This window comes from Xiphophorus hellerii, chromosome 8, assembly GCF_003331165.1.
Source record: "Xiphophorus hellerii strain 12219 chromosome 8, Xiphophorus_hellerii-4.1, whole genome shotgun sequence".
Classification (NCBI taxonomy): domain Eukaryota; kingdom Metazoa; phylum Chordata; class Actinopteri; order Cyprinodontiformes; family Poeciliidae; genus Xiphophorus; species Xiphophorus hellerii.
In genome coordinates this window covers 13,225,145-13,238,780 of record NC_045679.1, presented here as the reverse complement: position 1 = coordinate 13,238,780, position 13,636 = coordinate 13,225,145, and the positions used below count along the sequence as shown (strand labels likewise).

The 13,636-nt window shown below is 40.0% G+C and overlaps 1 protein-coding gene across 4 annotated transcripts in view; it reads left to right on the top strand.

Annotated features, from left to right (window-relative positions):
• Nucleotides 1–13,636, top strand: part of sh2d3ca (SH2 domain containing 3Ca) — a 57,585-nt gene that overhangs the window by 5,067 nt on the left and 38,882 nt on the right. For 3 of the 4 annotated variants that reach the window (XM_032570605.1, XM_032570603.1, XM_032570602.1), the window contains exon 4: nt 1,056–1,095. In XM_032570605.1, the coding sequence (XP_032426496.1) occupies nt 1,056–1,095 (40 nt within the window). Of the gene's footprint in view, nt 1–1,055; nt 1,096–9,430; nt 9,888–13,636 lie in introns of those variants that run through there. The other variant, XM_032570604.1, reaches the window with a different exon arrangement.

Sequence of the window (13,636 nt, the reverse complement as noted above, 5' to 3'; positions counted from 1 at the left end):
TCATTTTTAGTCAACGTACCAGAATTTGAATTATTAAAATTATCAAAATGTTTGCTCTTGTTGTAATGTTTTAGCTTTAATCCTTAACTTTTGGAAATGCCGTCTGCACAGTGTGCAATGACAACTTTAGCAATAATTTTTCTAATTTCTTTCTCACTATAGGTCAGTCAACAAGCCAGAAATTCTCTTTAAACTACTTTGTGTGAAATGGACGCAGTTATGCGTCTACATATCTGTACTCACTGACAATAAGTCTTCTAACTGCCATGAATTAACACATATTTCTGCCACTATCTAACAAGAGATTATTATTTTAGCTCAATCCTTATAGAGAGATGCTGGTGTTATCTGCACAAAAACAGAGAAAAAAATGCTAATTTCTGAAGATAACAGTGGGAGCTTTGTAAGGAGGTGTGGAAACTATCACCATCCCCTCTCCCACTGCCATAAATGGACCTTTTGATCTGACCTCTCCCTCTGGTTGTGTGTAACACTGCTTAACTCCTGGCCTTCTGAGACGTATCTCTCAACTGGGACTTGCACCAATTGATCTTAAAACTTGCCTGAGAGTATAATTGCCCCCTGCGCTTGCTCTGGCTCCACATTGCAAAGCTGCGCTGCAGTAACCACAGACGGACTTCCAACGCTTTTTGACACATGATCGGGATCCATCACAAGCTCGTGTTATGTGCTTGCTACCAGACTTGAGAGTCCACACTCAGAAACCCTTGAAGCGCAGCAGGGTTTGTTATGTTTTTTTTCATGAGGCTGAGCAGCATCCACATTTTAAGCACTTGAAAGCCTGCAGTAGACATCCATGGGAATACAGGCTCTCTCTTTTTTCTTTTTTTTTTTAAAAAGAAGCTTGTATGTCTGTGGTAATGTGCACCTGTTAGACAAGCACATCAAACACAAAAGAAAGAGGGTGAGTATCAAAGCACAGGTATACACAATTTAGATAGCCTTTTTTCCTCTTGTTACATTGCCGAACATCTCCCTTCTTTCATCTCTCTTTTTCTTCTACATATTCACTTCTTTTCATTCTCCTTTTCCAGCCTCATGAAGCCGGCAGAAATCCAGGCAGAACAAGTTCAGGTCAGTCTTTAGATGTCTTTCCATTTTTATTCCTCCTAGGTTAAATATTTCTTTGGATGTTGCGTCTAGAATTGTCACATAAAACACTTTTTAGCTTTCATCTGTCTTTTTTTAGTGTTGGCATCAGTGTTTTGTTGCATCTGCTTTATTTTGCGCTGTTCAGCTGGAAACACATCCCCTCCTCGACATTATTAAATTAAAAATTTTATGCAAGTGCTGAGATGTTGGTATCAGCCTTCAATCTGTCCTCTGTTCTGCTCATTTCAGCAGACTCACTCTGGATTTAGCCTAATTTAACCGGCCATTTAGCTAATTGAATTTTTAATGGCAATGTCAGCACTCTACATTTATAAGCAGCGCACGCTTCCTCCAGCAGGTGGCGACATCCTCTCGAGCTGAGAGCTCCATATTTATGAGTCTGTTTTTGACCTTGGACATAGTTAGGTTTAATGCACCACGTACACAAACAAACTCTTCAGGAATAAGATCAAAAGTGGACCCTGAGAGATGAAGGATGAAGCTAAATTAGAAAGGATGGGAGAAGAAAGGGACAGAGAGGAAGTGGGTGCTTGAGGAGCAGTTTTTGTATTGATTACACATCACCGGTGAGGTGATAAAAGCCTTCTCCTGTGACCCTGACCTGTATTCCGTCTTTGTAAAACAAATGTCTCAGACTCAACAAATTGACTGTAGATAAACATCTTCCCAACTCTTCTCTTCTTCAGGTTATTCTTATTATTCGAGACAAACAACAGTTATAGTTAAAGACCAAATAGAAATTAAAAGAAAATGTTTGCACATTTGGACTCAACAGTTGTGCCAAAATTTTCCAAATATGTCGCATATTTACTCAAATACTCCTCAAATATTGTTTTAAGCTACACTGATGCTCTTTTACAAGGACCTTACTGTTTTATTTTATGTCTTTTGTGGCAACTCTCTTCCTCCTCCTGTTAGTGTCTTTATCCAGCCTTCTTTTGTCACAGTTCCAGTTGTTGTAAATTTTTGAATTGTTGCTCGGACTGCAGATATGGACATTTTAGAGAGCAGCTCTGCTGTTTGTGAGCCTGTGACATGTCAAGATCCACTTAAATAGTAAGCTGTCTTGGCTTTCCCAGTTTGAAGTTTGGAGAAAAGTAATGGACCTCTGTGCCACAGCAAGACATATACTACTAAATATTAACATTGATACATACATGATTCATTTTGAAAAGCTCAAACTGAACAATTACATAATACATTTTTTTAAATTTTTTTATTTTACACTGAATCAAATTATGAGTTGGATTTTTCCACGTTTTTCCAAAATATTCTGTATGCAGTAATATATGAATTTATGTTGACACATTTTCACCAGCGATGTGAGTGGATGTGTTGGGTGGTGCATGTCTCTCACATTAACTCTGACATCTATAATACTGCAGTCAAATTATTCCACCATGTGTGCTCTTTTAAACTTTATAAACTGCATGCATACAAAATAAAAAAGAGCTTTGCACTTCTTTCAACTCTAGCAGACCTAATATTTTATGTTCATTATAAACACCAATCCTGCATGATTTGTCACCCAGATTGTCACCATAGCAGCCTCGCCCACCACCCACCCGCCCACCTCCCTAAAAGCTGCCAGCAATGTCCCCTTCTACTTCCACCTCTCTGAAACATTTATGACAGCTGATGTTTAAATCAGGAGTCGGCCTCAGCGAACCCTGTTATAAAGGGAGAGACCAGCCCAGCGACTCAGTTTTCCACATGTGCTCAGTCACACACATGTATATACACACAAACACTAACAATAAAAATTGGACAACACTGAACAAATATTACATATTGGATAATAAAAAAATAAATAAAATTCTTGGGTTAAATAAAAAAAACAACAAAAAAACCCAAAAGTATTCACTGCCTACTTCTCAGTTTTGTCACTTAACATTTTTGCCGGGTTTTTATGAGCCAAAGAAACTGGTTCTGCTGGTTTTGTGACTAATTTAAGCAAAGTAAAAAGCGTCTTTAAATGCTTTGTGGGTAGTAAACACTTGTGAAGTCACAAGTGTAGTCCTACACTGTGGTACTAATTAGCTCAATCTCAGTGTCTTATTACTTTATGTGACGTTCATGTGAACTGTTTTACAATAACGTGCGTCTATTTTTGCCTGCGACTCAGCCTTGCTTTGTCTCCTGCTTTGTTCAGCGGTTCAGTTTAACAACAACGGGATGGGGCCAAAGGGGGGGAGGTGGAACTGGTTGGTTTATATGAGGTTTATTAACATATGTCTGGGACTCTCGTCGCTGCTCGGGAAAAAATATTGTGTGCACGTTGTGTGTGCGTGCATGGGTGGGCGGGTGCGTGTGGGGGTGTGTGTGAGGGGGTTCAGCTGTGGATCAGTGTGTTGCTGAATGTTTGATTATGCGAATGGTTTTAAATTTCAAAGATCTGTATGCGTCTGAGAGGTGCTCAATTAAATCAAAGCAGCACCCTTTGGGGAGATTGCATGTATTATGTGTGCTCCTGCAACTGTAGACTGAATCAGTGCGGCACCTGTTTTAAAAGAAATGAACGTTTTTAGAAAGGCCTGGATATCTTTGATATCAGTTACAGTTATTTTGGTGGGGATCTTAACTAAGATGTGTGAATTTTCATTATTTATTAGATTTATGTCAGCAAAAGTGATAAAAATATAATAGCCCTCTATTAATCAGGAAATCTTGTGTGTGCTACTTTCTCCTGTAACGTGAACAACTTTTTTAAGCTCTACCTCATCTATGGAGAATGCTTCTCCATTTAAGAGTCAGATTACCGCTGGCGATTTGATGAGCTCTTTTAAATTTACAGTTCTTCTCCAGCAAAGCTCAGCAGATACAGACTCATTGACCTCAATTATCTCCATGTCAAATCCAGACCCACGTAGGCACCCGACTATATAACTTCGGTGACATGAACAGCAAGATTTAAAGACAGGAAACACGGTCAGCAATTTTAAAAATTCATTTTGACTGTCACAACTTGGTGATGTAGTTGTTGCAAGTATAGGCTGTAATGTCCAGAAAGTTTTGAAGTGATTTTTTTCCTTTGTTAAAGGAAAGTTTATTTTTTATGCAATGGTATAATGAGATCCCATTTTAAGCATTGCATTCTGTGATTACAATGTCTTTCCTTTAATTTTCTTTTAATATCTTTGAACTATTTTGTGCCTGTTTGGTGCTACACCAATAAACTTGCCGTATTACCTAACTTATAAGGTTTTATAACTAACTACATAACCCAGTGTCAGGCATGTATGAACAACTTCTAAAATTACCACACTGTCAAAGTCCTACCTTTTAAAAGTCTCAGCTAGGCCTCAAATTCATACTCCCCTCCTTTCGCATATTTTGTCCACCTCTTCAAGGTCAGCATGCCACAAATCAGCACACAAAGCCAGGAATGATGCCACATTCATCTCTATTATATGCTGCTTTATTCACACTAAAAATGTGCCTCGTTGCCACAGCAACATATCGGTTAAAGGTTTAGACATTTTAATGTGATTATAGCAAGACAGCTGAATTTAAATTGCACAATTTTATGCCTAAATCATTTTTTTTTTTAAATATCTGTGGAGACAAAGTGTTTGAGTTTCCTCTGTATTGCAGCAGTCTGGTGTTACGAACAGGCTTTGACACATATATCTGAGGTTTAATGCGGATTAACCAGAAGGTGGTTAAGGTCCACCCTGATGATGATCAGATACACCAATCACAGAGAGGCACATACACACAGATCATTAACTGCACCCTTTTAACCCCCCCACAGCCTGCATGGCCTTTGTTTTTAGGGCATGAACACACACATTGACACAGTTACAGATGTGTTTGCACATATAATCTCTATCCCGCGGTCTATCTAGCTCTCTTTTTTTTTCCTCACACACACATTTTTCCACTCTTCCCACTCACACCTTTTCTATCACGTGCCAATCTCCCACACATCCAGACACACTCTTTCAGTAGTAAGACGCTCACAGGCACAAGCAGGGATTCTCCATTGTCCTCCCTATCAGCCTGCGGGATGAGGCTTACTAATTAATATTTAACTGAAGCCCGCCTCCAAGCAGGGGGAGAGATGAAGAGATAGAGGACTGGAATGAGAGGGAGGTGGAGGGATGGCCACGGAGGAGAGCAGGAGGGCGGAGGAGAAGAGTGTGGAGAGGGATCAGAGAGGAGAAGAGGCTGGAAGGAGGAGGTTAGGCTATTGATCAGAGGGATAAGAAGGTGAGAGATGAGAGCAGGAAGGCTGTGATAAGACTGACTGGAGAAACACTGGATTTGATGGAGAAAGAGAGAAAGTCATGGTGCAAAAGAGACAGAACAACCTCAATGAATGTATGACAGGATAAACTCTCAGAAAATGACTTTTGGGTAAATTATAGTAAGGTACATGAGGGTTTTAATAAATTTTGCACACCAGCAGAACTCAAAATTTACACCCTCTCAGCTGTGTCTGAAAACTAGCATATCCACCAGAAATCTTATTGCACTCTTGGATTATTATACATTTTAAAATATCTTTTCTAAAGAAAAGTTTACTCCGTCTTGCTTTGCTTAATGCCGCATCTCCCCCGTCACAGCAACTGTGTCATTGTGATTCATCTGAGGATGCGAAATGACACACGTAAACAAGTGTAAGGCTTGACAAACCATTTCACTTTGAAACAATGACAAGTTGTGCTCTTTCTGAGCAGGAACCTTTCACTGGTGCAAATCTGAAGAAGTTGAGGAAGCTGGAGTTATTGGCAGAATATAAAGTATTCACACACCTCTGAATCCCAGAATGTGGTGGCTCTGTTCACAACTGGGAGACAATGTAGGGTGATCACTTTTTTCCCTCCTCTTCTTAACTCTGTTAGTGATTATGTTGAGGATAGCATTTTTTTACAGCCTACAATTACTCACAATGGATTTGTTGATATTAAATAATGTGAACAATCTAATGCAGTTTTCAAAGTCACCAGATTTTAAAATTATAGAGCCTGGTGTCACTCATAAAGATAAACACCAAATGAGAAAAAGAACAGAAGTCCATTCTTCTTTGGAGTTAGAGAGGTTTGCACAATAATGAATCCAATTAGCTTTTCTTTCATATTATCTACAATATGTGTGTATTTTCATCTGCAAAGGTTGATTCAGTAAGGTGCACTGACCACAGTTACAATATAAACTTTAATGCAATGCAGGTCTAAGATTTCATCACAATTTCCACAACAGATCTTCAGGTTTTGCTGCAGTTGATGTGTTCCCTTAGGTTCAAACCACACCTCGGTTACATCTCTAATTACTCAGCAAACAAATCCTCAGCCGGCCCACCCGCGCCATGCTTTTCCACCTCACTCTTCACTCCTTCTATCCTCATACCTACCTTTTTTCATTCTCAACCCCTGCGCCCGTTTTATAAACTCCATCCAGCTCATTCCTTCTTTATGATACTTCCATACTTTTTTTTTCATACATGTCACTTTATTTTTAACCACTTTTTATCCAATCACCAATTTTTTACAATCCCTTTGTCCCACTCATCCTCCTCATTCTTTTGTTCCAACCTCATTTTATTCCCATTTAATCCCTCTTGTTCTCCTAATTTTACCTTTTTTCAGCCATCCCATTCTCACTATCCATTTTTAAAACCTGTCCTCAATCCACCCATCATTCTCACGCCCGCTTGTACTGGGTTTAATAGCATATTAGAAAGCAATATTTTTTTCCTAGATAACTGACTTCTGCCTTTTATTTTGCTTTTTACAGATAGCAATAAACCTCTCTGATTACAAGACAACTTTTTAATGCTTTCTTAGACATTTGGTGCACAGACAAGCAACCACTATGTGTGGGTGTAGCGTACCACAGCTACGATAATATACTCATGGCTGTGTCATAAAAAGGTTTTGTCGTGGTATTATCGAGCAAGAGCAAGAGGAGCGCAGGGCTCTGAGAGATTATTTGCGTCCCCCACTGTGTAATCTGTCTAATCCACTGCTGGATGATTTGAGATTACATTAAGAGGAGACGATGTGGTTAATGAATCCATCCTGTGTTTTGTTGCTCTGTATTTGTGACCTTTGGTTTTTATTCCTTTTGGCCCACTAGCATAGATTCAACAAGCAGCTTAGAGTGGGGTCAGAGTATACGTGCTGGTACAGAGAAAGGATCTTTCTTTTCTCCTTAGCTCCATCTCTCTCCTTCATTCTGCATTGCTGCAGTGACGCAGGCCCAATTAAGTACAGTGTCAGAATTTTGGATGCTGTCAGGGTTCCCTGGCTGGTATTTCCAGGGTGAAGCGTCCTCAACAAAGTCACTCAGGAGGCCTCCGGAGACAGGGCCCCACCCCACCTGACATCTCCCTGCTGCTGTGTGTGTTTCTGTGTGAAATTGGCCAGTGAAAAATCACACCCTGTTATGCTTGAAACACCTGCCTCTGCTTTCCAGCTCATAATGAGCTGTCTAGCTGCAGCCGGCATGGCCTTTTAGAGACACATCATTATATTCAGCTACGCACAGGCACACACAGGTAGCGTTTATGATACAACCAAACTGTCTGCATATGTGTGTCTGGTAAAATGTAGAAGGGAACCTAAAGAGATAGTTCTGGATTTTTGAAGTAGAAAAAGGCTACGGATGCTTTTTATGTTCCTCACTGGTGGCGCCTTTACCTCCATCTCACCTGTACAATAAAGCTGGCTTTTGTTCAAAAACTTTAAACTGTCCCTTTAATGCTGTTTAGCAGAGTCTGTGTCACTTTACTTGTTATGGAAATCCAGTTGTTTTGCTATTTCATCATTTTAAGTGGATAAAATTTAGCTTTATAAAATCAAGTGTTGGCCTAAATGTGTAAGACTAAACCTTTTGCAATGTAAATGATCACTGTATCTTATTGCCAATGTATTTAAAAATATGAGTTTTATTTCTCAAGGAAAATATCCCACAGACTTGATTAAAATGCTTTAGAATAACTTTAAGGATCTATCAAGTTGTTCTTTCAGTATAGTGTTTACTAAAACCAACAAATCACAGTGAAACTGACAACATGTGCTAATCATAGTTTTGTATTCCCTCCATCTCCTGTCTCCTTATGTCAACTTTTCACAGTAGTGACATGGATTTAAAATAACATTTATTTTTAGTCTGCTTTAAAAACTATGTAGATAAAATTCTGATTTGAAGTATAATTTATTTTAGCCTGCTGTGTTTTTATTGTATTTGGAAACTGGCTAAAGTTAATTGACCGTAATTGACCCTTTCTGGCCAAATGGTAATGTGTCCACAATATTTTATTGAATAAGACAGAAAACAGTGAGCTTTAACTATTTACATTTTTTTTTAGTCTGCAACTTTTAAGCATACTACATTAACAATATTAGATATTTCAATAATGAAATTCCTGAGATTCTAGCCTGGATTTGGGTTTTAAAGTGTGCCTACGCCAGATTATCAATGCTCAGCGTCTGTCCAACCTTTACAAACTTTCTGATCCAAATCTTTTTACTGCAAAGAGGTGTAACTGTGAAAGACTGAATAAAAATTGCAATCACAAACTTCTATAGGATTTTTCTCTCTGACTTCAACGTCACAATTACAAGGCACAAATACGTTTGCGTCAAACCTGCATAGGAACCCCTGCAAGAAATTACCTTGAAACTTGCATCATTGACTCAACCCCAGTTGTCTACTTGTATCCTCAACTTCTAGTGTCAAACCTGAGGACGTCCTGAGACATCAGTGATCCAGAAAAACTTTGCTTTTCTTTGGTGCACTTTTAAAAAAATTCTGTTTTTTGTAGTCTCCTCCAACCCCCCTCCACTCTGGCTGTTGTATGTTTGTATATTTCTTCAAAAGGAAGTACACCTCTACACCTCTGGCTATGCGATGTGAAGGTGTGACCATGAATGTAGCACAATGCAGGCTGCACATGTCCTCCGTTCCTCTCCTCAATCTTCTTCATTCATCATCACATCTTTTAATTTTCTCCCTCTCCTCCAATCTTTTTCTCACATTCTCTCCCTCCCTACCCTTTTTATACCCTTGCCGCTTGTCAGCATTGTCTCAGCCGCTCTGGGAGCTGAAGGGAAGAGGGGTTGGTGTGGTGGGGTGGGGGGGTCATTGTAGGGGTGGGTGGGGTTTCTGCCCAGCAATTCAACAGCACTCCTCTCAGCTTCAGCCTGTAAGCATTCTCCCCCCCCACCCAGCCCTCATCATACACCACCCTCCCACCATCCCTCTCCCTCTGGTCCACCCTCCCCCCACCCACACCCCTTTCATGGGCAGGCAATGAGGTAATCCCTAGCAGCGGCGTGAAGCAAGTGCAGAGAGAGAGAGAGAGGAAGGCAAGCAGAAGCGAGCTGAAGCAGAAGCCGGTGCGGGGCAGGAGTGTGCAGGGAGGGATGTCAGCAGCTGCACCATCTCTCGCTCTCATCCTCAGCACTGCTCGTGGGTGAAAGGCTGATGTTGCGAACTGGCAGCCGGAGCTTTTTTAGATGTGTAGCTTGCAGCCTGCTCTTGTTTGCGAGTGGTGGCAGAATGTTGAGGGTCTGTTAGGCAGGCGGAGAGGAGTGGGAGAGGCTTTTAAGCTCTGAGGTTGGTGTTGGTTTGGACTCCAGGAGTAAGGAGAAGGCTAGGTGAGGTAAACCAAGAAAAAAAAAAGCAGAATTAAAGAGATTGGAGTGGGAAGGTGGGAACCCAACATGACGGAGAGGTGTAGTCTGTGGAGTGCTCTGTCAGCTGCAGCATGCTGCTTCTACAGGGGATCCTTCATGCAGGTGCAGGTGAGTGCTTTTTTTTTTTTTCTTTTTGCGCATGTCACCATCAGACATATGTGCACTCTGATTTCACACACACTTTAAGTTGACTTATTTTTAACATATTTGCATGAACATGCATGAGTGTGTGTTTAGGTTGGTCTTCCTGGGCTTACTCCTGGCTGCCTTTGCTGTCCTGGCAGCCGGTAATGTCAGCCTGCCTTGTAGTTGGCAGACTGATGATATCATACACTCTGCACAGCACACGGGTGTCAGATGGACTGTGTGAAAACTCTGCGTGGACAGAGTTGGAGAGGGGTGCTGAGGGAGGAGAGGGCTTTTTTTTAAGGGGGAGTTTTGAGCTTGTATGAGGGAGGGAAAGGAGTACAGGAATGAGTATTTATTGTAGGAGAGTTAAAGAATGTGTCCGAAGGGCACAGTAGAGAGTGTATGGTATCATCTTCTACTTTGGTCTAAATATGGCTTGAAGCTTGAAACCAAATATCTGACCTTATTCTAAGAGAAAATGACACCCTCGGCTTGTTTTGTCTGCGTTTTTGTGTTTGTATCTGAAATATTCTCTGTCTTCCTCATCATTTCTTACTTTTCTGAACAAAAAAGATTATAGAGAGCTCTGCAGAGCAAATCATTAATTCTGATGTTGGGTTTTGACATGTTCCACCTTGTTTAAGAACATTTTGTCACTGTCTTTGTCTGGGTTTTCTGCCTCTTGTTTCAACTTTTTTTTTCTTTTTCTTTTTTGACACGTCTGCTTTTATTTAGAAACTCAAACTATTGAACTTATTTTAATTAAATCTGTCATGGTGTTCCTCTGTAGGGGTGCTTGCGGTAGAGCTATGTGTGTGTGAGGCAGGATTTAATTACAAGTCACTGAATAGTTAAGAGTTAAGTGGGAGCGTTTCTGGGATAGGAAAATAAATTGCTTTAATTCACTCTAACTTGGTTCTGTTTACAAATAGTGTGATGCTGTCTAAAGACTAATATTTACTCGGCTTTTCATTCTAATTAAATAGGCCTGTCGGGCACAATGCAGGGAACCATATAACCCAAACACTTTCTACACGGAGAAGCTTTAACTTTGTTGCTTCTATTCAAGTGGTGAAATAGGAGTAGACAGTCTTTATTTCTTATTGACAGTCAAAGTGGATGAATCGTATCTCTGTTAGATTTCGTCCCCTATAACCCAAACCCATATAGTCGCACTGAGATCAAATCACTGTCCAATTCAGTCCAAATTATAACACAATGCAGTTAAAGTTATTACTATTCAACTTTGATATGTGAGGAGGCCCAGCCAATTAGATTGAGACAATAAGTCTGTTCAAGAAAGAGACGCAACTAAACACATAAGCACTGATCCAGGAGCACTTCTATGGTAAAGTGCATCACGGAGTGTATGCATAGCTAATGGCAGCAATAAATCCCTAAATGATTCAAAGAAAGAAACACAGCCAGACACATGAACACCTGGCCAGGAATACTTTCTGTAAGAAAGAAGAGAGCAGTCATGTACAGTTGTAAATGACTGCAATTGCTCCATCAATGGCTCTATGCAGGAAAAAGATTTGACAAGCAGCATTTTTGATGAACACTCGACCAGGACTACTGAAAGGTAATGTGAATATTAGCTCAATCAATAACCCAGGGCACTGAGCTACAAGTACTTTCTGTGAGAACTAAAAAAAAAAAGATAAAGATTATTTATTGTAGCTATGTGTTGCTGAGTGATTTTGTCCAGGGAAGAAACAACAGTCAATCACAGTACTACTCTGTACCTGGTCAGGAGTATTTAATATAAAATCTTCTTACTGTGTTTTTGTTTATTTTACTTCAGTTCTGCAACTTATACATAGGACTGCCTTATTTGCTTGACTGCTGGGATTTTAAATGAATTCATTTATTTTGTTTCAGTTAAATGCTTAGCAGTATTTTGCAGGATTGTTAAAGTTTTGCCCCTGTGTGTTGTCACTTTTTTTTTCTTTTTTTTTTTTTGCAGTGCCTTGTCACGATGTCAGTAAACATAATAACCATCATAACAAGTTTATAATTCGCATGTCCAAGAAATGATTCCTAAGGATTTTATTTAGCCATCTGTAAAGTCATCTTAAGGAAGAAGGAGGAATGGTGCTTCATCCATTTGGATGTATGACTGTGGAGGACAAGTTTGACACTGATTTATGGCTGCTGCTTTTTGAGTTCTGTACCATGTTTTGGTCAATAAAGTTCCACACCACGTTTATGTGCTGGCTTGGTTCAGATAAAAACTCAGATCTGTTGGAGTAGTTGGCAACATGTTGCTGTGTTACTCTCAAACCATAAAAAAGACTAAATATATGAGGCTAGAGTTAGTCCAACACCACAATTACCTTGACTCCAATCATCTTCAAGTGTATGCGTCACGTCTTCATCTTTGTTTGCAGTGTATTTCTGTAGCAGTATTATGTTACCACAGACAGGTTTTCCATATTGACCCAAAATGATCCAGCTAGATTTGCATTTTTATTGGGCACAGCGCTTTAATGTTTCCTTCCAGCTTGAAAGTGAACTGCAGATAAAATAGAAAGTTGAAGGTGTTTGTTCTAATTTCTGGTATAGCTAATTTGAAACACTTAAAGCAGTGCAGTACTGATTTCATGTTTTTTTTTTCTACTTTTACCAGTTTAGGCTATGCCACATTACTACCACACAGAAATATCCTATTATATATTCACAAAATATGAAAAATGCCTATTAAAATTGCTTGAGATGAGATGCTAAAGGTGTATCTCCGTTTTGAAAACTGAAAGGTTTATATTGACCTGGTGAGTAACAGTGAGAGTAATTACTCAGCATCACTCTGCATCATTAACAACTGCAGTCTGTTTTTGCCTCCGCTGGGTCCTGCTGCTTGAATGTCCATTAGTGATGTGAAAAAGAACCATGTACAACTTTTTCTTTTCTTTTTTTTTCAAATCTTTCAAGGCAAATCATTGTAGCATCTCATGGCAATCGTCCCAGTCAGATCAACGTTGATAAAGAAAAAAAATTTACCAAAAATGAATTAAAATGTCACGAGAATCACTTGTAATACCTTCATTTTTAAAAAGACAAATTTTTGAATTCAACAAGGAGGCCACATTGTTTTGCTGTTGCCTTCTGGAAAAAATGCTTTTGACATGGTGACAGTGGTCTATGACCTAAGTTCATCAGCTGTATCAGTGGAGAGATTACACTTGATCCCTTGGTCTAGACTGCAGTGTGCTGACTGTGAACACACAAAACCCTGTATATGTTCACATGCAGAATAATATGCAGCTAAACAAATGTGTCTGCAGTGCTTCAAGCATGTAAGTGGGACCCTCTCAAGAAGCCCCCAGACACCGACACATACACACATTCACAAATGCATTAAAAAAAATGCATCGGCACGCACAGAATGATGGCCTCTTCTGCTTTGATTGTTTTTTAAATTAATCTTTTGTTTTCCCCCTCTATAGCATCTACCTTCCTTTACCTCCCCCTCCCGTCTCTGTGCCGCTTAGTGTTTGAGGCTGATTCCCTGCTGACCTGACCAGCTTTTGGCTGTCGTCATTCCAGCCAGCAGCCGGTCCTTGTGTCCTTTGGCGTTCCTGCAGTCCCACTTTATCTAGAATGTTGCTGTGACCTCCAACCTTGCAACATGGCACTCCTCTGCCATCCAGTCCCTTGCAACGTAATGCAGGTTTCTGCTTGCGAAGGCTTACAGCACTGATGAAGAGTGTGGTGCTTTATATCAC